The 27,995-nt window shown below is 38.8% G+C and overlaps 1 protein-coding gene across 1 annotated transcript; it reads right to left on the bottom strand.

Moving 5' to 3' along the window:
- Positions 1 to 91: 91 nt before the first annotated feature.
- C4BPA (complement component 4 binding protein alpha) lies at positions 92 to 27,995 on the bottom strand. The gene is made up of 13 exons (XM_044916088.1): positions 27,907 to 27,995; positions 22,108 to 22,271; positions 20,965 to 21,147; positions 20,015 to 20,114; positions 19,402 to 19,420; positions 16,060 to 16,102; positions 15,697 to 15,891; positions 13,906 to 14,088; positions 13,029 to 13,229; positions 6,716 to 6,901; positions 2,179 to 2,352; positions 1,060 to 1,235; positions 92 to 511 (listed from the first exon to the last, which is right to left on the bottom strand). The coding sequence occupies exons 1-13, from the start codon at positions 27,993 to 27,995 to the stop codon at positions 338 to 340; spliced, it is 1,887 nt and encodes a 628-aa protein (XP_044772023.1). The 3' UTR covers positions 92 to 337.

The raw sequence follows: 27,995 nt of genomic DNA, 5'->3' as shown, positions 1-27,995 counted from the left end.
TGTCCAAGGCCCTTACAGTAAAGGAAATGTACTAACTTTGTGTAATGGGTATGTTTAGGTACCTCATTAAGGACAGACCACAAAGACAAAATCGTTTTTGATACATACATTTTTACTTGAAAAAAAAAAATATACACTTTGTGTCCAGAAAAGCAAAACCATCAGCTACAAGATAATCAATAATTCTACAGTCACAAAGCACTAAATGTGAACAAATTATCCTTTCTAGACATTTATTACCATGAATGATGGTGCAAAGGGGACAGTAGAGTTGGTAAGCTGAAGTGATCTGTATTGTATTGAAAGCGGCACATTTTTCTCCCTCTTTTGGGAGAAATTACAGTGATGACTCCATAGTATCTTTCTTTGCCTTGTCTCTCTGTAGTTCCAGTAGTTCAATCTCCAAAGACAATTTATACAGCTCCATGGCCATTTTCACATTGGCTGGGTTGGGGAGACACTGCATGGCCTTTCTGCCCTTGTGGACATGTTCACAGCCTTCAGGGACCACCTGAAAGAGATGTAGATGCTGGGTGTGGTTGAGTGGCTTCTCTCCAAATCAAGAAGGACCGGGTTGGAGGGGGAGGAGGACCTCCTGACAATGACAGGACTACAGCTCAAAGCCAAGACCAAGCACAGGACTGCCTGGTGAGCAGGAAAACCAGAAAACACCTTGGGTCCCACCGTAGCCCTTCCCAGAGGGATAAGGACCTGTTCTGAGACAGCTTCACAGAGGGCCTCTGTGAGGAGAGAGGCTGTTTCTGAGACCATCCAGAAATGGAACATAGTATATTATATAGTCTAGAAAAAGTCCCAGGTATCTGAGTCCCTCTTTTCCCTAAGGGGCTCGATTATTCCTTGTTCTCCAGTGAGAGAGGAGAGCTTGTCACTCCTACCTGACCACAGTACTTCAAGAAAGAAGAGAATTCCTTTGTAGGACTCAAAATGACTCCTGATAAGTCAGATCGCACCACTGCGAGCTGGGACAGTGCTTGGGGGGGGGGGGTCCATTTTTAGGGTTGGCTAGCACAGGAGCTTTTCTTGAATCGTGCCACTTACCCACTCGCACTTGGGCACCCCAGGGTACCAGGTTCTGTTCTCTAAGCAAGTGATATTTTGGGGACCATCCAATTTATAGCCAGAGTCACACTGGATGGTAACATTTGCAGTTTGAAGATATTGATCCTCATCCACGGACAGCTTTGCATGGGCTATTTCTGGTTTTGGACACAGAGCTACAATGGAAACACAGTTTTAAGCAATATGGAAATCTAAGGAAAAAGACATGACAACAGGCTAGGATTATAAGAATTAACTATCATAGGTGCTGCTAATTGTTTTATCTTTTGTTTTGTTTTTGTAACAGTAATATTTGTTAGCATTTTGGTTGAGCATTGGCCACAATTATATATCAGACTCAGGTTAAGCATTTTATGTGATTCAGCTGTGTGAGGTAATGACTGTTAGTTATCACTCCCATTTTTCTAGGAGAAATTTGAGATACAGACAGGTTAAGAAACTTGTCCTAGGTCTTCATACTTTTGAAGAACATGATAGGATACAAAAAAGGCATGTGATCCCAGGTTCTTCGCTATCAAAGCAAGTCTCCCTCATCTCTTGATCCCAGCAAGACACTAGCTGTGAAATGTTCCCTCCTGCCGACTGGCTCCTGTATGTAATAGAGACTATGGTGGCAAATAATCCCCGGAGTTGCTGATGGCAAAATGCTATTAACCTGTGTGCCTGTAAAAGTCAGACCTGACCTTGACTTGTCCTGTCCCCACAAAACAGTAGGAGCCCCCCCTTCCCCGGCCTGTAGCATGGGTAGGTGGTGCCTTGCACGAGGCTGTGATGGAAGTGTCTGCCACTTTGTGAGGTTTGGAATTAGCCCTTGAGAGCCCACATTCATGCTAAAGCAAGCTTGCATGAAAATTTTGCTACAGGCCGTAAATGAAATGGCCACTTGCAGAATTTTTCTGGAAATATACAGGAAAGTGGGCATAGGGGTTGAATTTTATGACTGGGAGAAAGAAGAAGGGAGGTTGATGTTTATGTATTCCCCTTGTACTGTTTGCATCCTGAACATAGTCATGATTTCAAATAAATCAAATCAAATCAAATGCTTCCGTGCTTTTGTGACATTTCCACCCACCTGACTGAAAAGGGAGTTGGAGTTACCTTTACATTGAGGGACTGCAGGTGTCCAGCGTGAAGAACTGCAAGTGAGTTTGGCCTCTCCAACCAGAGTGTATCCTTTGTCACATTTATATATCACTTCGTTTTGTATGAATACACGGAATCCTTTAACTTCTTCATAATGTCCGTGGGCAACATCAGGAGGAAAATCACAATCTTGTTGGTGAGAGATAAAAGTGAGAGAGCATGAGCTTGTCGAATGTAAAAAAATAACTCATCCCTGAATCTGTGTGTTTTGTAGGAGGCTCCATTCTGTCCTGTCATCTTCTCTGCTCAGAGGATCACTTAGCCAAACCCAAGACCTGCGCTGACCTCCTGTAAGCCTCAGGCTGAGGAACCATCATGGCCCCATCATTAGACCACTTGGTGGTCATCTCTAATATCTTCAAAAGGACAAGGGGAATGGACAAAATTAATACTTTGTTCAACCCCCATATTGAGTTCTTGGCCTATGGGGTGGAACCTGTCATGTCCAAGAAGTCGAGTAGAAGCCATTGATCTTGCCTATCCCCATCCCCCTTGAAGCAAAGACAGCATATGAAAAACTACATCATATACCAAAGTGGCAGGGGAAATGGGGGCATTGTGCCACTCTTACAGAACTACAGCTGCCTCCCCATTATACTGCCATTTACTTCCCCAGTCTGTCTACAAGAGAAGTTAGGATTCTGGGGAATGACAGTCGACGATGGAAAATTCAACATTTTAGTTCTCATTTCAGATGTGGTGTCTTTGCTAGAGTAGATTTTTGTATCTTCGGGTAAGTGGGGGCCACTGGTTTAGCAGATGCCTTCTTCTCATCCCTATCACAAAAGAGGGTCGGAAAGTTTGCATACACAGAAGGATAAAATCACACATTTGTAGTTTTAGCCCTGGGGTATGATAACTCACTTGCCCCTGTCATAATAGAGTCTGATGATACAATGATTATCTGGACATCCACACTGATCCAGTATGTCAATGGCCTCATGTTAATTCTACTGAATGAGCCAGAAGAAACTAGCATGTTGATATAGATAGATAGATAGATAGATAGATAGATAGATAGATAGATAGATAGATAGATGATAGATAGATAATCCATCTGGGTTTCTGGCGTAGATCTCCTAAACCCTTGTAAATTCCTAAGTGCCTAGAACACTAAGAACATCTTTTGTTCTACCGAGGCAATTCTCAGTGGCTCCTGGATTAGAGTTGGTCACCAGAAAGATCGAGTCATGATGCAAAACTTAGAAGCTTAGAAATTTTCAGGCCTGCTCTCCTCTTCAAAGAGAGGAGAGAAGTAGGAAACAGTGTTAGTAATTGAGCATGCCTATAAGGAGCGAGCCTTCATAAAATCTCAGTAGTATATTGTTCAGGGAGTTGCCAGGTGGGTGAACACATCCACGTACTGGAGGATGATGTACCCCAAATCCACAGGTACAGAGGCTCCTGTGCTTGGGACCCTCCCAGACTTCACCTTATGTATCTCTTCATTTGTGTCCTTCATCATATCCTTTAATAAACTGGTAAATATAAGTTAGTGTCCCCTGAGTTCTGTGAGCCCTTCTAGCAAATTAATGGAACTCCACAAGGAGATCATGGGAACCTCCAATTTGTAGCCAAGTTGAACAGACTTTGGCAGCAGCCCGAGGACCTACTACCACAGTTGGCATCTAATGTGGGGGGCAGCTTCGTGAGACCGAACCTTTACCCTGTGGAATCTGCCACTCTCTTCAGGTAGATAGTGCTGGAACTGTGGCAAATTATAGGACACCCAGCTGGTGTTGCAGAGAATTCTTTGTTGCAAGAAGAAGAAGAAAAAAAAAAACGCATACACTTGGTCACCTGAAATGTTGTGAGTGTTCCGTGTGAGCAGTAAAAGAGACATACAAGAGAAACACAGGAAGTGAAGGGGAAGACTGGGTTTTTCCAACTCCCATACTGATGCTCCAGATATAGAATGTAAAGATTCAAGGGTTTGCCATATCAATACAATCTTCAGAGGTCCAGGGTTCAGGGCTTGTTAGGCTATCCCATCTAAACTAATGGGATATGCACAACACACCACAAAAAATGGTGCATAACACCAAGTAGAACTTTCTAGACTCTAGAGGCAGTACATTCCATACTTGGGAATACTATTCCAGCCCATATGCTAGATGACATAAGAGATAGCTGGGTTTGAGTGGGGCCCATGTTGGGAAAAGCCTCGGCAGCAAGTCCAGTTGCAGTGAAATTGTCCTGTTGCTTGAAACTTAGGACGCAGCAGAGCTTAGTATATTGAAGGTGGCTACAGTCAGAAAGCATGCAAATATCAATGGGACTATCACAGCATATACCCTTGAGATCCTGAAGCAAGGCCAGGCACTGCTGCAGAGAATTATGTGCTGTTTGAGATATAACTCTTGACATGTTATTTGGTCCTGATAGAAACTGTACCTGATATTGGGTGATGCAGTGAGCATGTGCCAAAAATCATGATCTTGGTCTATCAGAACCAAGTTATACAGCCAGGCAGGCAACAAACAATTCATTATAAAATGGAAGTTGTCATCTGGGATTGAACATGCACAAGCAGCCTGCACAAGTAGGGAGCCTAGATCCTACTTGTGCCCATCCACTGTTGCACAAGGGTCTCTTTAGCTCATGCTTATGGCTATGTGGAGTATCCATTATAACCAACTGACAGAACAGAGGGAAGCCAAGCCTCATTCACAGATGTGTATTTTGGGTACGTGTGCGCAAGCTAAAACGGACAGAAGCTGCATTAGAGCCTGATCAGGGAAAGAGAGTAGTAAGGTAAAATCTTAGGTAATCTTGCCATTCACTTTTTTGGAAAAAGAAATGGGCTAAGGATAGATTAAATTAGCCTGGAATGGCCCAGAATGAATGGCTTATTTGTCAGCATCCTTAAGGACAAAGATTGGAAGATTGGGCCCAAGGAGATCTGCGGTAGGTAGAAGCAGGTGACTGGACGTATGGGAATGACAGGAAGTGCAAAGTTTTTATTTTGTGTGTTAACACCAGCAGAGCATCCCCAGTAGAGTAGGCATTAAAAAATCAAATAGAAAACAATGTCTCAGCCAGTTGAAGTCAGCCATCTTCTGTCATTGGCCCGACCAGTGCTGTCACAAGAGGAAGAGGAGGAAAGTGGTGGTATGGATGAAGAACAAGCATGGTGGGCACAACAACATGGACTCCCACTTACCGAGGCTGTCACTGAATCTTCAAACTGCCAGCCACAATGCTAAGTCCCTAATATGATACCATCCCTTGAGATAACCACAAAGCCACTTGGTAGCCAGTTGACTATATTACATCCCTTCTACCTGGAAGGGACAAATAGGTATTTTGACAGAAATACACAAGTATTCCAGGTATGGGTTTGCCTTTTCTGCTTGTGGGACTTCAGTCAGCACTGTTATCTGAAGACTATAGAGTGTTTAAATAATTGGCATAGAATTACACTATGCGCAACTAGAAAACCCACTCATAGCAAAAGAGGTGTAGTACTAAGACCGTGGCCATGGAATGTACCACTCACATTACAGACTGCATCATCCAGAACCCGTAGGCCTGTTTGGACATTGGAATGGCCTGTTAAAGGCACAGCTGAAGTGCCAATTGAGAGGCAATATTTTACAGTGATAACACTTCACAATATTACTTTACAATATCTTCTGGAACACAGCACTCTGAACCACTTTAGGGCTCCTTTGGGCTCCTTCTTACACACAAGGCAAGAAGAAGCATCACTATCCAGCAGGGGTAATTGTTCTTGATCATCACTAGATAGGACGATGGAAAAACAATGGGAGAAGTAGGATTGTATTTAGCACTTAAGTGCTCTTGGTGAGGGAGAGGTAGGCATTTCACACTGGGGGATAGTCTGAAGGAAAACTTAGAGACAGCAGAAGGAAGGGAGGAAGTTTGAGGAAGAAAGGAAGCAAGTTTAGAAAGATGGGTTCAAATAGATTTGGGTGGGTCTTGAAATGCAGATTAAGGCATATGGACAGAAAGAAGAGAAGAAAAGACAATAAATACCAAGAAACAGAAGACAATAATTGATAAGTTCAGCTGATCTATTAGATGTGGCCTATTTTTACTGATTTCAGAAAAGAAAAGAAAAGCAGGAAGGTCAAGAGAATGGGAATAAACAATGAGGAAGGAAAAGAAAGTTGGACTGCGGGGGTGGACAATGCTTTTTAACAAATTTATCCACTCCAAAAATCATGAAGGGTATACAAATTCTTCCTAATTTGAAACCTTCCCTTAATAATCTCCATCACTTTGATATGAAGAAACATCGAACAAACTGAGGGTTGCTGGAGGGGAGAGGTGTGGGGGGATGGGGTAACTGGGTGATGGGCACTAAAAGGGCACTTGATATAATGAGCACTGGGTATCATATGCAACTAATGAATCACTAAATTCTACCCCAGAACTAATAATACAGTATATGTTAGCTAACCTGAATGTAAATTTAAAAAAAGAAAAGAAAAAAGAAAAAAGAACATAAAATTCCATAAGCTCTTACTCTCATCACATGTTGGTGTTTTGGGATTCCACGTGCCATCTTCTTGGCACCTAGCTTCAAACTGATATTTCTTATAACACATATAAAAAACTGTGTCTCTGTAGAAATAAGCACAGCTATTCACAGATCTAGTGCTTTTTGAAATGATTTCACCATTCTCCAGGTCTGGTATTGGGCAACACATCTCTGAAAAATAGAAAGTGAGGTGAATGGTTAGTAAAATCACTGCAATGAGGCGCCTATGGATAATAAATTCATTTCTGCTTTCGAAGATTTCACCACTGAAGAGAGACTGGGGAAACAGAAAAAGGACATTCTGGGTCTGCTCTCCCTGTCCCTGATTGCTAAAGTACTCCAACCTAGTCATTTCCCTTCAACTAAATGATTTCATTAGAAGCCTCCAAAATGAGACACTGGATGAAACCTGCCTGAAAATGTAAATTTTCAGAAGCATTCAAAAGCAATGACAAATAACATCCATTGCTTATGGTTTCATTAGGGTTACATCATTATTAACCTCTCTAATACCTTACACTTCCTTAGTCACAAAAGGAAAAATGTCCTCAAAAGTTTATATCCACCTGACAGCTAACGCACAGAAATAAATTTAAATTACTGCATATGGCCAGGATCTTTTTTGATGCCACATTTAAGAGAAATAGCTACTCAAATTCTTTCATTTTTAATGCAGTAAGAGCTGATAAAAAGATATTTTTTATTCATTAGTAGAAATACTTTCAGGTAGAACTTGATATTGCTTGATATAAGAGAAAATATCAGAGCAGATTAAAATGCCCTGTTCTTCACATCAGGAGCTTGACTAGCACTACAATGGTTTTTTAGGCATACCTAAACACTCTCACTACTCACTTATTTATGAATTACAATAAAAATACCCAACATTCATGTTTCTAAATTATAATATTAATATTTACGTAATACTATAGAAAGCACTTAAATCATACTATTTAAGTCATAGTCCAAATCCACACTGTATTAGATTTTCTGGTAACTAGGAAAAATATCATTTCACTTCTGCTTTTTAAATGGTTAAATATATCTTTATTAAATAATTAAATCAATACAACTATAGTGGGTAACAAAAATATAATTTTAAAGTAGGTTTTTAAATTCCCAACAAACAAAAGTCCAGGGCCAAATGGCTTCACTATTCACAGGTGAATTCTACCAAACATTTAAGAGGAGTTAATACCTATTCCTCTCAAATTGTTCCAAAAGTAGGAGAGGAAGGAAAACTTCCAAATTCATTCTACAAGGTCAGTACTAGCTTGATACCAAAATCAGACAAAAACCCACACAAAAGAAAACTGTAGGCAATATTCCTGATGAACAAAGATGCAAAAATCCTCAGCCAAATATTAGCTAATCGAATGCAACAATACATTAAAAGGACCATTCAGTCAAGTGGGATACTTACCAGGGATGGAAGTACGGTTCAATATTTGCAAATCAGTGAATGTAATACATCAAATTAACAAAAGGAAAAATTTTTAAAAACATATGATCATTTCAAAAGATGCAGAAAAAGCATTTGACAAAATATGACATCTGTTCATGACAAAATGTCTCAACAAAGTGGGTGTAGAGGAACCATAACTTAACATGATAAAGGCCACATACGAAAAACCCATAGCTAACATCTTAGTCAATGGTGAAAAACTGAAATCTTTTCCTCTAAGATCAGAACCAAAGATGCCCACTATTGCCACTTTTATTCAACACAGTACTCGAAGTCCTAGCTGTAGCAATCAGACAAGAAAAAGAAATAGAAGGGATTCAGACTGGTAAGGAAGAAGTAAAATTGTCACTATTTGCAGATGACATGATACTATATATATAAAACCCTAAAGACTCCACCAAAAAACTATTAGAACTAATAAATTCAGAACCACTGCAGGATATAAAATTAATATATAATATTATATAGATTATATATAATATTAATTAATATATAGAAATCTATTGTATAGATATATACAATATAAACAATATACTTATATATTGGACAGGTAGCAGAAAGAGAAATTAAGAAAAGAACCCCATTTACAATTATACCAAGAAGAATAAAATATAAATTTAACCAAGGAAGTAAAGGACCTCCTCTCTGAAAACTATAAGATATTGATGAAAGAAATTGAAGATGACACAAAAAAAGGAAAGATATACCATGCTCATAGATTGGAAGAATTAATATTATGAAATGTCTATACTACCCAAAACAATCTACACATTTAATGCAATCCCTATCAAAATGCCAATAGCATTTTTCACAGAATTAGAACAAATAATCATGTGGAACCACAAAGACCTCTAATAGCCAAAGCAATCCTTAGAAAGAACAAAGCTGGAAGTATCACAATCCCAGATTTTAAGACATACTACAAAGCTATAGTAATTAAAACAGTATGGTACTTGAACAGACATTTTTCCAAAGAAGACATCCAAATGACCAACAGACACATGAAAAAGTGCTCAACATCGCTTGGCATCAGGGAGATTCAAATCAAAACCTCAATGAGATATCACCTCGCACCAGTCAGAATGGCTAAAATTAACAAGTCAGGAAACGACAGACATTGGCGGGGGTGTGGAGAAAGGGGAACCCTCCTACACTGTTGGTGGGAATGCAAGCTGGTGCAGCCACTCTGGAAAACAGTATGGAGGTTCCTCAAAAAGTTGAAAATAGAGCTACCATACGATCCAGCAATTGCACTACTGGGTATTTACCCCAAAGATACAAATGTAGGAATCTGAAGGGGTACATGCACCCCGATGTTTATAGCAGCAATGTCCATAATAGCCAAACTGTGGAAAGAGCCAAGATATCCATCGACAGATGAATGGATAAAGAAGATGTGGTAGATATATACAATGGAATATTATGCAGCCATCAAAAAGAATGAGATCTTGCCATTTGCAACGACATGGATGGAACTGGAGGGTGTTATGCTGAGCGAAATAAGTCAATCAGAGAAAGACATGTATCATATGATCTCACTGATGTGAGGAATTCTTAATCTCAGGAAACAAACTGAAGGTTGCTGGAGTGGTGGAGGTTGGGAGGGATGGGGTGGCTGGGTGATAGACACTGGGGAGGGTATGTGCTATGGTGAGTGCTGTGAATTGTGCAAGACTGTTGAATCACACATCTGTACCTCTGAAACAAATAATACAATATATGTTAAAAAAAAAAAAAAGAAGAAAAAGATAGCAGGAGGGGAAGAATGAAGGGGGGGAAATCGGAGGGGGAGACGAACCATGAGAGACGTTGGACTCTGAAAAACAAACTGAGGGTTCTAGAGGGGAGGGGGGTGGGAGGATGGGTTAGCCTGGTGATGGATACTAAGGAGGGCACGTTCTGCATGGAGCACTGGGTGTTATATGCAAACAATGAATCATGGAGCACTACATCAAAAACTAATGATGTAATGTATGGTGATTAACATAACATAATAATAAAAAAAAAACAGTATGGTACTAGCACAAAAATATACTCATAGATCAATAGAACAGAATAGTGAGCCCCAAAATAAAGCCATGCTTATATAGTCAAGTAATCTATGACAAAGGAGGCAAGAACATACAATGGGGAAAACACAGTCTTTTCAATAAATGGTATTGAAAAAACTAGACAGCTATGTGCAAAAGAATGAAACTGGACCACTTCCTTACACCATACACAAAAATAAACTCAAAATGGACTAAAAACCTAAATGTGAGACCTGAAGCCATAAAACTCCTAAAAGAAAACATAGGCAGTAATCTCTTGGACATTAGCATTTTTATGGATCTGTTTCCTCAGGCAAGGGAAGCAAAAGCAAAAATAAACTATTGGGATTACACCAAAATAAAACACTTTTGCACAGTGAAGAAAACCATCAACAAAACAAAAAGGCACCCTACTGAATGGGAGAAGATATCTGTAAACAATATATTCAATAAAGGGTGAATATCCAAAATATATGAAGAACTTATCAAACTCAACACTGAAAAATCAAGTAATCTGATTAAAGAATGGGCAGAGTACCTGAAGAGACTCTTTTCTAAAGAAAACAGACCTGTACCTCTGAAACAAATAATACATTATATGTTTAAAAAAAAAAAAAAAGATAGCAGGAAGGGAAAAATGAAGGGGGGTAAATCAGAGGGGGAGACGAACCATGAGAGACTGTGGACTCTGAGAAACAAACTAAGGGTTCTAGAGGGGAGGGGGGGTGGGGGGATGGGTTATCCTGGTGATGGGTATTAAAGAGGGCATGTTCTGCATGGAGCACTGGGTGTTATATGCAAACAGTGAATCATGGATCACTACATCAAAAACTAATGATGTATGGTGATTAACATAACATAATAAAAAAAGAAAGAAAAAAGAAAACATACAGGTGGCCAACAGACACATGAAAAGATGCTCAACATCACTCACCATCAGGGAAATGCAAATCAAAACCACAATGAGATATCACCTCACACCTGTCAAAATGGCTAATGTCAAAAAGAAGAGAAATAGCACGTGTTGGCAAGGATGCAGTAGAAAGGGAATCCTTGTGCTCTACCAGTGGGAATGTAAATTGGTGCATCTAAGATATGTGGTAACCCAAGTGTCCATAGATAGATGAATGGATAAAGAAGATGTGGTATATATATGTGTGTGTTTGTATATATATATGTATAATGTATACATATGTATATATGTATATATACATATATATATATATACACACACATACATACACCCACATTTGAATATTAGTCAGAAAAAATAATGATCTTGCCATTTGTGACACATGGGTGGGCCCAGAAGGCCCATGATGGCTAAGTCAGACAGAGAAAGACAAATACTATATGGTTTCACTTATATGTGGAATCTAAAAACCAAACCAAACCAAACAAATAAACAAACAGACTTTTAAATGCAGAGAACAAAGTGGTGGTTACCAGAGGGGAGGAAACTGGAGGATGGATGAAATAGGTGAAGGGGATTAAGAGGTACAAACTTCCAGTTATAAAATAAATAAGTCACAGAGATTAAAAGTACAGCATAGGGAATATAGTCACAATAATGTAATAATATATGGTGGCAGATGGTGACTATACTTCTTGTGGTGGGCACTGAGTAATGCACAGAATTGTTGAATTATATTGTACACCTGAAACTAATATAACATTGTGTGTTGACTATACCTCAATAATAAGACAAAGAAGAAAAGGATGGAGAAAAATAGAACTTGGTTTTTAGACATGTATAAATAAACATTTATATAGAAAGATTTAGTGTATTAATTACAAGTCACTATTTCGTATTCATCAAGGAGAATCCTCAAAGGCTTGTATTTACCAATACTTTGTTATTTAAGTGGTGACCATCATTGTTAAATATATTTTAATTTGGTAATTTTGTTAAAACTTTTCATTTTATTGCCCCCAAATGAGTCTAAATAACTGTAATTAAACTTGAAGTCCTAATGTGAAATGAATGATCTTCCAACTGGTAGATCTAAACTACCATTTTTCATTACTTGTTCATTTTACACATTTTTCCAGTTCCAATCTGTAGAATAAAGTTCCCTATATCCTGGGCCTCTGTGTCTTCACCTCTAAAATGGCAAGATTCTGATGTGCACAAGGAAACATTTTCTCTCTGTTGTCAATTCCACTGAAGCCCATAAAACTGCATCTGCTTGTCTCTCAGCTCCTCACGTTCTCTCAAAGAGAAAAGACATCTTGAGATTGCAGAAAGTCTCCTTTTTATCCCTCTGAGGCCAGAGTACTGGGTCAGGGGTCAGGGTCTGTCTTCTAGGGGCAGGTCACAAGACCCAGCTCCTGCAGCCCGCAGTCCCTTGGCTCAAAGACATGAGACACAAGTCACTTTGCAGCTGGTTGAGTTCATGACTGTTTCACAGACTTTCCTTCTACTAAGCACCCCAAAGTCGACATGGGGAGGAAAGGGCTGTGACAGAGGTCTGACTCTGGTAAATGTTGAGCCGTATTCTCCATGCTACTTTCACCAGTGATGAGGCTAATACTCAATCTGACTAAGGCTTCACTTCTGTGTCCACGTCTCATTTGATTTTGAAATGGGATAAGGAAAGTTATAGTTATAGTCATAGTTTCTCAGCTCCTCCAAGACTTCCATGATCCCTTCTGACAATAATACTTAACTCCTCTGTTGAATTATTATAATCCTAAATTTATCTTGAAAGATAAAACTGCATTCATTTTAAGAAAAAAAAAAAAAAGCCTAGCACATGCTGGGCATCTAATCTATAAAAAGATTTAAAAAACAGAGACTCACCCTTACATCCTATGTGTCGGGTCCAAGTCAGATTTCTCTGACAAGTCACAGTGGTAGACCCATCCAAAGCAGGTTCATAACCAGTATAACACTTGTACCTCAACACAGTTCCAATATTATATAGTCGCTCTTTTGTCGGCATGTGGTTGTTGTATCTTTCCCAGTAGGCATTTGGTATGCTTGGTAAGTCAGTACAACTATCTGCTCATAAAGGGAGAACAATAGGAAAAGACACTGGTACTAGGGATGCAACAGTGATCATCAACAAGCCTGTCCTATCAGAGGATGCCATGCGTTCATTCAGCCAGGAATGGTCTTGCCATGGCTGATGCATCAGCCACATCAGAAAACAAACTAGCACCAAGTTCTCAATATTATTATTAACATAATTTTTCATGATCCACATGAGTTTATAGTTTTAGAGTGTCAGAATCATAGTTAGTCTGTATAATATTTTTGTGGAAGTTGGAAAAAGGCATTCCTGCCCCTACAGGACACTTTACTATTTATCTTTCAAGTCAATTATCATAACGTAATGATTTTGTTAGAACAAAACAAGTTTCCTACTAACTGCAAGAAAATTGTTGAAATAAATACACTAATCCACAATGTCTACAATGTTAATGTCTCCCTTTAGGGTTGAAGTGTTCACGACCTGCACAACTGTATATGGCAACCTTTTGTGATTATATAAGACCTTGCCTAGTGTACTGTAATCTTTTTTTTCCAACAACTAGAAAAAATAAAGACAATTATTGATCTAAATTTAAATTTTTACTGCAGTTCAAGTGGGTTTAGGCATACAAATATGCCCCCACCAACACTTCTGGGTAATTTAGATGCCAAACATTGAACTTCCTTCATGGTCCATACTTACTGAGCTCACAGATGGGAGGAGGAGGATCCCAGTCATTATTTTCTCCACAATGGATTAAACTGCTTCCTTTGAGAATAAAACCTTCCTCGCAGTCAAATACCATGGAGTTTTTGTAAGTATAGATGGTTCTAAATCCAGAGATTACGTTTCCATTTTTAACCTCTGGTTTTGGACAGACGATTTCTAAAGAATCACAAGAAAAGACAAGTGAGTTGTAAAAGAGGAATGGCAATGAGGATATTACTTGCTATTGCTAATCCAGTTTCAACTATGACACAAAAGCCTGATACAGTGTACGTCAAGCAGATACAAGGAAAACATTTTAAAGTGAATATAATTTCAACTTTAAAAAGCCTCAGTAAGAGGAGGTCCCATCCTATCGGTTCTGTTATGATATAACTGTGAATAACTCCACCTTACTCAAGCAAAACCAGCCATCTATAACTCAAGCAAAACCAGCCATCTATAACTCAAGCAAAACCAGCCATCTATAACTCAAGCAAAACCAGCCATCTATAACTCAAGCAAAACCAGCCATCTATAACACATCCCTCAATGGCCCCATAATCCTCCCCTGACGGTGGCCTACTTTTCTGCATGATTTCGGTACGGGTCAGTGGCCAACGGTAATGATACGGTGGTCATGAGGAAGAGGCAGCCAGGCATCAGAGATCTGTGCTCTCACAAAGAACAAACTGCCCCCCCCACCCCAACCCCACAGCAGTCAGTCATCCTGCCCCCATGTCAGTCCTGCCACCTTGATGACTCATGGCTATGGCTGAAGCTGCCTTTGCCCCTTGGCTGGATGGTTGCAACAGGTGCCTATGGGTTGAGTTTTGTCCCACTTGCTTTGTTGTCCCTTCTGGAGCCAGACTTGTCTTTCTGAAATGCAACACTTTTACTTCCCTGGTTAAAGCCTTTCAATGTTTCCCTTTCACCTTTGCTCCGAACTCCTCAGAGGGACACATGAGGCCCTTTGTAATCTGGCTCTGCTGACTTTCTGTCCTCAGTCTCTGCCATTTCCACCTCTTGCTGTCTGGACTCCTGGCATTTTGAATTGCTTGTGGGATCATGCTTTTTCATCCCCGGATTTGACTGTGTACTGTGGTGAGTCAGAATACTAAGTGATACGGTGTAGGCACTTAGTCACAAAGGAAGGTGCCTCAGATTAGCCAACTAAAAATACACAGTAGATTTTCTGATTTTGGGGGGTTTTTTTTGCTCTGTCCTGTAGGCATTTGGGGTGAACATTGTAAGTGCTAACCAATATTTCCACTTGTCCTCCCTGAACAGACAAAAGGCAATATTCCTCAGTTCCCTCAAGGTAGGGTCTCCACATTACTAGTTTGGGACAAAAGGCTGTAAAGCAACATGTGGTCACTTCAGACTGAAGCTCTTTTCGAAAGCCAGGGCATAATTTGCTTTTCTCTCTTCACCTACTGAACAGATTTTGAGAGGACATTTGGATGTAGAAGTATCACAAGATCAAAGCAACCCAGATTGCTAGGCTTATTGCTAAATGTACACCTAGACTACAGCTGGCCTAGAGTCCCCTGAACTTGCAGCAGACTCTGTATGAAAGAAAATCAACTTTTACTTTGCAAAGCCAATGAGATGTCGGTGCTGTTTGTTACTGCACACTGGGCCATCATACATAAATATTGGTTGAGCAAATAAATGACTGCATTGTTGCAGTGGTTGGTCTTGGAATCATTCCCGTTCTGCAACAAATTCACCTACCTTTTTCTTTTAAACAAATCATTCAAACCAAAATTCATCCCTGTGACTTACTTTTACAAGTAGGAGGACTTGGGTTCCAGACACCTACTGTCTTATTTTCCACTGTGCAAGAAATGGAGGCTTTGCCTATCATTGAGAAGTTGGGGTCACATCTGTAGGTGACAGAAGAGCCATATGTGTAGAAATCTTCGTCTCCACCATTGTGCCTCCCATTGCTGATGTCTGGAGGAGGCTTGCATTTAGCAACTGGGAGTGAGTGAAGAAAAAGAAATAATCAGGGAAGGTACCTTTGCAAATCTAGCATTCATGATGCAAATTCTAATGGAGGGTACAAGAAGCAGCAAAGCTGCACAAGAGTTTTATTTTCTAGCATGGTTTAGGTTTGCAGTCAAGCCAGAAAAAGTCTTTACTTACTTACACATAGTGGGAGAGGATCACTCCAATCAACTCTTTTATCCTATCTCATTCAGATATATTTTAATTGGCCCAGCCACTAGTAGTTGTGAGATCCAAGATAAAAGAGTTTAATGAAATTCTTCTTACCTTAAATTAAGTTGGATAAAGGGGTCTGAACAAATAAACTCGTTACTCAATAACAAAAATGAAGAAATAATGTTTTCCAGATAACACTTCCCACTGAGCCTTCCATTCAGTAAAACTTCATCACTGCAATGAGATGTGTGTGTTTGTTCATTTGTTCTTTTATTCGGCAATCTATTATTGGGCATCAACTGTATGGGGCATGGCATTCATCCAGAGCTCAACCAGGACAATGTAGGGTAAAAGACTCATTTGAGTGTGTTCTGCAATTTTGTCTAGATGACAGTATCATCCAGGTTGCTGGCCCCAAACTCTCAGGCCTCTGATATGCAGCCCCCTTCTGACTTTTGGGTGCTTACCCTCTCCAATACACCATTAACTCCCCCGTTCACGATCCCCATTTTTTATGGCTCTTGACAAGTTCTAAGCTTTCTTTAGTTTGTCCTACTGCCCTCTGTGTATTATGGTAACAGAAAGAAAAAGCATTGTTAGTATGTCTTAAAATGGTACTACCATCAAGGAATAAATGTACACTGTGGTTGAACACTAATGGAAATGTTAGCTTCGGCAATAGAGCCCCTGGGACTTATTTAATACTAGCTCAAAGAAAAATGAATCTTTTAATAGGATAAAAGACAAGGAGAATTAGGGCGCCTGGGTGGCTCAGATGGTTAAGCGTCTGCCTTCGGCTCAGGTCATGATCTCAGGGTCCTGGGATCGAGTCCCGCATCGGGCTTCCTGCTCCTTGGGAGCCTGCTTCTCCCTCTGCCTCTCTCTCTGTCTCTCATGAATAAATAAATAAAATCTTTAAAAAAAAAAAAAAAGACAAGGAGAATTAAACATTTCTTTATTTTGAAATTTCTAGGAAATGTAAGTTTCCTAAGCTACCCAGGAAACCAAGGGGGAAATATGGTTTCCAGTTATTCCAGTAGGAACCCTTTAGCATTCCAACAGCACTTCCCTTCTGAATCTTCGTGCTTTCCATCTCAGGAGCCATACGCGATAAGGGATAAATAAGGATACATGTGCGGAAATCAAACAAAAGGAAACATTAGAGGAAAATGTTAAACACAGGGGACAAGCAAAGGAGAATCGACACATACTCAGTTGGAGAACCTGAAGAAGGAACACAAAACAGAACAAAATAGCTATTTTAAAATGTATTTCAAATAAGTATTGCAGAAATAAAATAATATTTAATCTACATTTTAAAAGAGCAGCACATAGCAACAAAATGTTGAAGTAAATGGTCTGTATCAAAACAACTGAGAGTAAAATTACTAAAGATTATTTTGAGTTAAAGGCACTTGAAATAGACAAAGGAAGGCATTCTGACTTCTCTTTTCTTCCTGAAAGCAGGAGATAAAACTCTCATGTGAAAGATGCTTTCCCCATAACAGGAGAAAAAGAATTATCTTATCACCAGAGATGGGGAGGTGAAGCCGGGAGAGATCTGTACAAACAGACCTTGTCAAAATAACACTCATCCTCCTGCAGCCTTGCATAGAGTTTTGTTACTTTTCCACAATGGCTACTTTTTGTTCAACCTAGTCTATAAACAGAGGTCTAACCACTTTTTAGGTCTTCATTTTCCTGTGAAGGCTCCCATGGACGTCTAAAAATAAAATTTGTATGCTCTTCTCCTGCTAATTTGCCTCATGTCAATTTAATTCTCAAGGCCAGTCAGAGACCCTAAGAGGGTAGAGAAAAGTTTTGGGGAAAGTTCCTTCAAAAATTAAGTTAAACACTAATCCAGTACTGATTTTAAAATATGCCTAACTTTAAACTTAAAAAAAAAAAAACAACTTTATATAGAAAAATAAACAAGTAATGTCAGGAAAAATTTTTTTAAAAAAGCAATAAGGCAGGACTACTCATAGAGGTTGTTAAAATATATTATAAAGCCTTGATAGTATGTCACTATGAAATGTGTATATGAATATGTAGGCAAAACAATGGCATTGAGTAGAAACATATGCAGATACAAGATACATCTGAGAATTTAATATAGTGTTAAAAAGCACTCTCAAATCAGTAAACTAAGTATAGAGTATATAAACCTATATACTCTATAAGAGATAAAGCTCTCATGTGAAAGATGCTTTCCTCATAACAGGAGAAAAAGAACAATCTTATCACCAGAGATGGGGAGGTGAAGCCAGGAGAGATCTGTACAAACAGACATTGTCAAAATAACTCTTATCTTCCTGCAGCCTTGCATAGATTTTTGTTACTTTTCCACAATGGCTACTTTTTGTTCAACCTAGTCTATAAACAGAGGCCTACACACACACACGATATATACACATGAACCTATGCATATTAGGATTTAGACCTTGTTTCTTAAAGGAGCTGCAACTTTCCCCCCAAGTATATTATTTTTCTTTTGACTTGGCTATTTTTTCTTCTTAAGGAAAAACTGTTTTAATGCTTCAAATTTATCAAACTCTCTTTTTAAAATGGCTTCTGGATTTTAGGTCTTCATTTAAAAGCCCTTCTCCAATACAAGATTTTAAACTATTTGCCTAGATTTCTTCTGCTACTTTTATGCTTTCATATTTTTTTAATGTTTAAAGCTTTGATCCATTTGGAGGCAATATACAATATACAGTGCAAGATATATATCCTAGGCTGTATTTTCCCACATGACTTTCCTGTTATTCCAAAAGTCCATCTTTAGTTTACTGATTTGAGAGTGTTTTTTAACACTACATTAAATTCTCATATGTATCTTATATCTGCGTATGTTTCTACTCAATGCCATTATTTTGCCTACATATTCATATACACATTTCATAGTGACATACTATCAAGGCTTTATAAGATATTTTAATAACCTCTATGAGTAGGTTTGATATATTTAATAACCTCTATAAGTATATACTATATATTTATATATAGTGTGTATATATATATGAACATATATATATATGTTCATGTATGTAGGTATTTATCCTAGAAATTAAGAATACAAATTTCAAGAAATCAATTTTAAAAAATAGGCAAAGGATATGCCAAATAGTTCACAAATCAATACAACTATCTCTTGAACACATAAAAATATGCTCAATCTCACTCATAAGAGAAATGTACATTGAAACTATAGTAAGATTTCATTTTTACCTCTTAACTTGGAAAATTTTCAAAAATTTCACAAGTTTTCAAAAGATTGACAACACAGTTGGAAAGTCTATGAAGAGACAGACATTTACATACTCTGCAAAACATGTAACCTCTAAGGAGAGCAATTAGGCAATATCTTTCAAATTTTCAAATAGGTATACTCTGACACAGAAATCCCACTCTGGAAATTTACCCTACAGATATAATTACATCTGTACAAAATTATATATGTACAAAGTGATGCATCAGAGCACTGTTCAGAATAGCAAAACATTGGAAATATCTATGGATACATCAAAGAGATTGTTAATCCGTGATACATCACACAATCACATTCTATGAAGTTGTAAAGACAAATCAATGAGGAACTTCTATGCACAAACGTGGAACTATGTTCTGTATATATTGATGAGTAAAAAATAAAGCAAGATTCAAAGCTACATTTGTTATTGGAAAGGTGTAAAATAAAAATATATACTAATTTTTAGCTTGTATTTGTAAAGTGAACACTAGAAAGATACCTAAGAAACCAATAAATGTGGATCCCTGTTTAAGGACACACACAAAGAAATGAGGTGGATGGCAAGAAGGTAGAAGTGAGAATTCTCAGTGCATATGGTTTTACATCATTTTTACTTTTGAAATATATCAGCTATTTATTAAAAATTAATTTAAAAGAATTGTTTCTAGATTGCTTCACACTCACCCTTCTGAACAAACGAATTCTATGTGTGATCCGAAGAAATAATCTGTCTCAGCTATCACTCTCCCATTTTGTAATTCTCCTGGGTTTCTGCATCGTTTCTCTGACAGAAAAATTAAAAAGATAATTAGTGATTCCAACTACTCACAGATAAGGCATTAGAAGACTGATTGATTCGTTTTGACCTTTGCTTCCAGAAAGATCCAGAGGTTGAGATCCAAACATATTTCTGATCCTGACTCACTAAATTTTTACTTTGGAGGATAAATGAATACAAAATTTGATCTCATAATTTTCTGGTACATTTCACCAACAGAGGAAAATACTCAGTTAAATCACTATGGTCATGGAGTCTGCAGTCCAGGATAGTTATTGATCAGGGAGCTATGCTCCATTCTATCTCTGTGGCACGTACTTTGTATGCAGGCCACTCAAAAATGCATGTCCTTGGTCACAAAAGGGACAACAGAAAGTATAGATACCCTCACTATTGGAAGAACATCACATCACAGAATTTATTCTCAACTATAAGTGAATCACAGAATCTTCCTCCAAACACAGCAGATATTTTGGTTGAGGTTTCTTTGGAAACTGCATTACCTCTCTCTAGCCACATAATACTTTATAACTTTGTAAAGAATGAATCTGGTTTTCAAAATATTAAAATTGAATTTGTAGTTCACTTAGGAAAGAAGTGTTTACTGAATTACAGGGTAAAGGATAAGCTTATTTTTTACTACAACCAGGTAGTTCCTAATTTCTGTTTTATTTGGTTTTTTTGTTTATGCTTTTCAAAAAGTAGCACACGTATGTACATTGAAATTGGTGACTTGACAACTGGATGGTTTCTTAGTGACCAAAGATTCTCATTTGTACTCAGAAAACTTAATTCCTGAGACAAATTTGCAAAGAAGGGAAAAGCATAAATAAGAAAAATAAATGTTTATACTTACTGACACAGAATTCATTGTATCTCCATGTGTTATGTTGACAGGTAACAAACTGACTTAAAAAATTAACCTTACTGTAGCCAAGACGGCATGTGTATTTCAGGACAGTTCCACTGTTGAAGTATGTCCCATTCAACTCAGTTGTTAAAGAAGCAAAGTATAAATTCGGTGGGGGACCACAACTTCCTGGACACCAAAATGACAAAGAGCGCCAGAAGTTATAGCTTGAAACACAGCATCTTAATGTTTCAGTAGTATGATTTTTAGATCAAGGACCATTCCTTTCTCCTCTAATCAAGAAAAATAGTAACTCTTATTGTCCCCATTGTTCAACGAATCCAGTGAGTGATCAGTAATACACATCTGCTGATAAATGATAAAAGGCAGAAATTTTTCATCCCCTTTCTACTGTTTATGAGATAATTCATCTGACGGATGGCAGATGTGATTTTATTCACCTATCAGATTCCTCATATCTGCTGACTCAGAGATATCTGAGCAAAGCCAGCAGTTCCTACAATTTTCCTCAACAGAAACATAGTATTTCATCAATAAAACCATATGTAAGATTGCCTGTCTCAGGAAAGGGAACCCGGGTGGCTGGGAGATGGATAAGAACCACATTCTTAATTTGCATCTTTTTGCACATGTTGGATTTTGAATGATGCAAAGGAAGAAGCATGGAGTGCTTGAAACATAAAAATGTTAATCCTGCTCTCCTTGCAAGAATTAAATAGGGGACCAATTTACCTTTCAGTAGCCCTAAGAGAAGACTATACTTATTTCTCCTCTCTATTCTGGATAGACCCAGATGCAGTGAAAATCGTTCAGTCGGGCGGATGGATCACACTGACTTGTTTCAAGTCATGTTTGGGAGACAAATTGTTTTGGAAAATTCCTGGAGGAGAAATGCTAGGGGAATGTGCCCAGAAAACTGCCTCTTCTATGGATAAAACAAATTCCCCCTAAATCCCAAATAATACCAAATCCCCTTTAACTCCAAATTCCAAATTCCTGGTCAAATCAACCCTTGTTGCGGCAGGTGGCTTTCTGCTAGAAGCTGAATCATCTGTTAGTGTTAAGAGCGAATGAGTGGATGATCTTGAATGTTTGTCGCCAATCTGAACTTATCTCTCTAGTACTCACCAAGAACAGAAGCCATGAGAGCAGCGACCAAGGTCATTTGGAACAGAGTTGGATCAGAGACTCTCCATAGCCTAGAGAAGAGCTGGGCTGCCATTTTCTCTTTTCTATGAAGGATCCCATTTGGAGCTCTGGGGTTCATGACCTGATGATTCTCCCAGATTTTTCTGCCAAAAGACCTCAATTTAATAAGCAGTCATTGAATTCCTAGTTGTCATAAAGCACTAGGATAAATACTATGGGGTCCACATCTTCAAGGAAATTATGCCCTACAGTAGTAAAGCACATGCACTCAAATGTTACAACATGACACAGGGAGTGTTAGCCTCTCCTCAGAGGAGAGATGGGGAGGTGGTTGCTTATAGAAGTGTCCAAATGGGATATAAGGGTCAAGTTTAGGAATTTATAGATTCTACTCTTTAGGGAATAAAGAACCATTATTTTTCATTTTGGATTTTGTTTCCCCTTTGTTTACTTTTAAGCTAAGGAGTGATTCATTATTGTGTTTTTATTTTTTTTTATTTATTCATTTATTCATTTATTTATTTGTTATGTTCTGTTAGCCAACCTATAGTACATCATTAGTTTTTGATGCACTGCTCAATGATTCATTAGTTGCATATAACACCCAGTGCTTGTGCTTTTAAAAGATCACTGTGGCAGATGTGTACATGATAGACTGAAGTGAACAAAGAGAGGAAACAGGAAGGTTGAGGAAGAAGACCATTGTACCTGGCCAGGTGAGCCACAGAAATGGTCAGACCAAGGAAATGGCAGAGGAGTGGGAGAAGAGGGAACAAATGTAAGACAAAATAATATTAAAAGGCAGGAAAATGATGAGATAGAGAAAAGGAGTCAGATCTGTGTAGTATTGTGAGTTCCTCATGACAACTGTCGACAGAGGCAATGAACCATCGAGCCATTTGCAGTTTTAAAAGAATGGTTTATGGAGAGATATGTATGTCTGTATGTATAGACATACAGCTATACAAAGAAAAAGAAAAATATATGTGACTAATTGTACTTTCATATTTGATCTATTTGAAGACTTCTTTAAAGAAAAATCATGAAAGGGGCGCCTGGGTGGCTCAGTTGGTTAAGCGACTGCCTTCGGCTCAGGTCATGGTCCTGGAGTCCCGGGATCGAGTCCCGCATCGGGCTCCCTGCTCAGCGGGGAGTCTGCTTCTCCCTCTGACCCTCCTCCCTCTCGTGCTCTCTGTCTCTCATTCTCTCTCGCAAATGAATAAATAAAATCTTTAAAAAAAAAAAAAAGAAAAATCATGAAAGACACTTTTCTCTTCACCACCACTCCTGTTCCTTTTGGGAAAAACAATATATCTTAAATCTTAAATTTACATTAGAAATATTCCTTGTCCTCAAGGAATATATGAAGTTAACTCCCAAAGAAATACTGATTTTCATGATGATTTTATTCTGATACCTGTTAGATCCAGATGATTCTATATGCCCCAGATGTTCATAACTCATACTATGCACATATCTGTTGAGTGCCCTCAATGTTTCCCTCAAAGATGTTTCTGTCCCACTTTACAGGAAGAGACAAGTTTATAATGACCCTTCACACTACATGGAGAGACTAACTTCCTAACTGAGTAATGACTCATTTGATCTTATCTTTCCAAAATTCAGTTCTGATGAAGCCATTCTTCCACTTGCCATCAGTCATGGGCCATCCCACCTGACAGACATCCTGGCACCTGAGCTCTGGACACAGCCACTAGGACAATTCTGCCAAAAAGTAAATTCAGTGTGATGATCCACTTACCAAATGTATTCGCTTACTAAAATATGTTTACAGAATTTGTACTGAATATATTGAGGTGGTCTAAAGAGGTGTGAAGGAGCCAGGACCAGCATTTGGGGCCCTTACACACCCCTTTTCTTTTTTGTTTGCCTGTCCCTCCACTCCAGATCTCTAGACTGTTCCTCTTGCCCTAACAATCTGGATGAGATAGGAGACAGGTGGGGGTAAGTTTCATTCCACGTAGTGAAAACCAGTCCACTAAATCATCCATGAAATTTGCAAAATATGAAGTTTCTCCCATCCAATGAAAACTGTTATGAACTGTAAAAACTATAGAAATGAGTTTCTTTAATTTTTGATGAGTTCATAGATTTGGTTGAATTTCAGTGAAATTGAAGAAAGAGGTTTAAAAATACCAATATGCATTTAAAAATTTTGAAAAAAATAAGCTGGAAATTGTTTTTAATTTTTAAGAAATAAAATAAAATAAAAATACCAATACATTGGCAAAATAGAATTTGACTATAAAAACTCAGGAAGCTGACAGTATAAAGTGCAAATTCCCCACATGAATTGTTGCAGTTATTATGTTCACAATGAAAATATATACATTGGATATACTCTGGAAAATATTCCTGAGTATATTTATAAAAACAGAGCCATAAGATTAAATCCTTACTTTTAAGAAATTGAACAGAAATACTTAAAATGCTGTTACAAAGAATGCATTCATTAGCTGTGTTCAACAAGAAGATATTTATAATCATTGAGTATATTCAAAATGAATATTTAAAATGCTGTTCAGTAAATTGATCATTTGACAAACTTAGCAAATAGATTTCAGCAAACTGATGCTTCAGGAAAGAAGCTTTTCCGTCATTTGATCTGAGCCCCCTTGCTTTGATTGACCTGGACAATCTGGATCCCTGACAGTCCCAGACATTTTCCCATAATGTACCCCTGCCCATATCACTTGCCTTCTTGTCCTTCTTCCTTCTTTGATTCTTACTCATTCTGCCAGTCCTTTCTCCAATGTCCCCTCTTTGCCTCCAGGCCAGTCTCCATATTCTAATTACAACTCGGTGTTTATAATTTTGATTCAGATGTGGCTTATAACTGACATCTGAAGTCTGTCTTCAACACTAGACCACAAGGTCCTTGAAGTCAGAGGTGGGTTCTTACTTGCCTCTGCCCCACCTGGTACCAAGCACTGCACTTCACACAGTTAAAGCACTCAATAAATGTTTGTACAAGTTACATTCAAAAGTACCTAGTGATAAAATGTTTTGAAGAGGAATAACACTGCTCCACATCCTTATCTACTCTTAGAGTGTTTCTTTTGTCAAGGTCAGATTTTAATTGATTTTATTTTTTTTTAAGATTTTATTTATTTATTTAATTGATAGAGAGAGAGAGAGACAGCATGAGAGGGAACACAAGCAGGGTGAGTGGGAGAGGGAGAAGCAGGCTTTCGGCCGAGCAAGGAGCCTGATGCGGGGCTCGATCCCAGAACCCTGGGATCATGACCTGAGCTGAAGGCAGTCGCTTAACCAACTGAGCCACCCAGGCGCCCCAGATTTTAATTGATTTTAAAATTCTTAATGAGAACAGAGCCTAGTGATTTTACCCTAGGCTCTTCCCCATCCTTAATCTGAAGTCATCATATCCTCAACCATTCAACAGAGGACAGTGAGGAGGGAAGGAATCAACAAAACTAGTCTCCTCCCTCCACAGATTAGGACAGGAGATAAAAGGCAGCCATACATACAGACCCTACACTGGGCTGAGGAATTCCCATCACTCAGCCTCACGCTGAGGCCACAGACACAGTGCTGGGGAACACAGGAGGACAGTATGTAGCCAGACCCTGGGGCATGGGCTCTGGAGTCAGATCCAGGCTATGTGGATTAAATCCTGGCTCCACCAGATGGGAACTGTGTGTCCCTGGGCAGGATACTCCACTCCTCTAAGCTTCAATTTCCTCTTTTATAAAGTAGGAGTGATAACTACACACATCTCTCAGAATTGCTGAGAGGTAGCTTGGCTTGGCACACAGCCGGCACACAGAAAACATTTGAAAGAAATGTCAGAGAAGAAAGTGATGGGATTGGGGTTGGCATGTGACCTTGATAGGACCAGAACTCTTGGAGTCAAAACATCATCATAATAATGATGTGTAGGGCGCCTGGGTGGCTCAGTTGGTTAAGCGACTGCTTTCGGCTCAGGTCATGATCCTGGAGTCCCTGGATCGAATCCCGCATCGGGCTCCCTGCTCAGCAGGGAGTCTGCTTCTCCCTCCGACCCTCCCCCCTTTCATGCTCTCTCTCTCTCAGTCTCTCTCTCTCAAATAAATAAATAAAATCTTTAAAAAAAAATAATGACGTGTAATTGGGGTTGGGGTACCTGGGTGGCTCAGTCAGTTAAGCATCTGACTCTTGATTTTGGCTCAGGTCATGATCTTGGGGTCCTGGGATCAAGCCCCAAGTTGGGCTCCATGCTCAGTGCAAAGTCTGCTTGTCTCTCTCCCTCTGCTCCTTCCCCAGCTCTCCCTCTCTCTCTCTCATAAATAAAAATAAGATTTAAAATAGTGATGTATAATTACAATGGCATTTGGCTGCATCACCAGGGTACTTCAATTAAACCCCAGTGCAGAGGAGAGCCCACTGGATTTGGGTCAGAATCCATTGGTTGGGTCTTCACTGTGGCCTTTGGTGATGGTGAAACCCAATGCCATACCCAGAACAGAGACTCTGGTGCCCACAGGGGACTGTCCTGGGCTTTCTTCTTCCTCTAGTTTTCACTGTCTTCCAGAGAGCCACTCACCTACTCCCATGACTTTGACCATCACCCATGAATCGCTCACAGATCTCTGGGCAGAACTCACAGAACTATCTCCTGTACGGTGTGTAAAAACTTACATGCTTCATAAGCTCAGTTGTTAATAAAAATCTTATTCTGCCCTATTCAGTCCCATACATAAATTTTGAGTCTTTGAGCCTACCTCTTTTGCTCTTGTCACTAACTAGTGGAATTCTAGTGCTTAGCCTTAAAACTGTGAACATTTCTAAGAAACTATTCTGTCTTCCCCTGTAGCTACACAAAAGCAGGTATCTGCATCCTAAAGATGACCTTGCATATGTTATTTCTGGACTTTAGAGATAATTGCTCTGCCACTTGAACAAAACCTTTAACTCTGGAAAAGTCTTCACAAATTATTTTTTGTCCAGGATAACATGTAAATTACATTTCTGTTTTTGAGTGTGATAAATACCTGTGAGTTTTCTTTGCAAATCCAGAAATAAATTATTACACTTTTCACTTGTAATCCTGAAAGTAAACTCAAACTTCTCACTCTGTTGGATTTCTCCCTCTTTTTGAAATATTTATTTATTTATTTATTTATTTATTTATTTATTTATTTATTTATTTAGAGAGCCACGCAAGCAGGAGGAGGGATGGAGGGAGAGGGAGAAAGAAAATCTCAAGCAGATTCCACTTGGGGATCAATCCCACAACAGTGAGATCATGACCTGAGCCGACATCAAGAGTTGGGTGCTTAACCAGCTAAGCCAACCCTGTTAGATTTTTTTTCTTAAATATCAGCTTTCTTGAGATGTAAGTGACTAAGTTGTAAGATATTTAAAGTGGGTATCATGGTGATGTGACATAGGCACACTTTATGAAAGGACTGTCCCCCCCGCCAACCCATCTTGTTAACGAACACATCCATCAGCTCACATATTTATCCTTTTCTTTTTGGTGAGAACATTTAAATCCTACTCTCTTAGCAAATTTTAATTATACGAAATGGTGCTATCAAATATAGTCACCGTGTTTTACATTAGATCCTCAGAACTTCTTTATCTTAAAGATGAAAATTTATATCCTTTTACCAAGCTCTTCTTACTTCCCCCATCCCCTGCAACTGATTGTTAGATTTCTTATTTAAGCAAAAATCCTTTTTTTTTCAAGTTTAAGGTATAATTCCCAAGGTTCAGATCAGTTTTCCAGCTGCTTCCTTTGTGTCTCCCACGTACCTTGAATCCAACATATCCCAAATGAAACCCACTATCTTCTCTCCAACACACTTGATCTCTGTGTTTTCTGTCTCAGCTAAGGTGATCAT

The sequence above is a fragment of the Neomonachus schauinslandi genome, chromosome 6, assembly GCF_002201575.2.
Source record: "Neomonachus schauinslandi chromosome 6, ASM220157v2, whole genome shotgun sequence".
NCBI classification, from domain to species: domain Eukaryota; kingdom Metazoa; phylum Chordata; class Mammalia; order Carnivora; family Phocidae; genus Neomonachus; species Neomonachus schauinslandi.
This window is presented reverse-complemented; position numbering and strand designations above follow the sequence as displayed.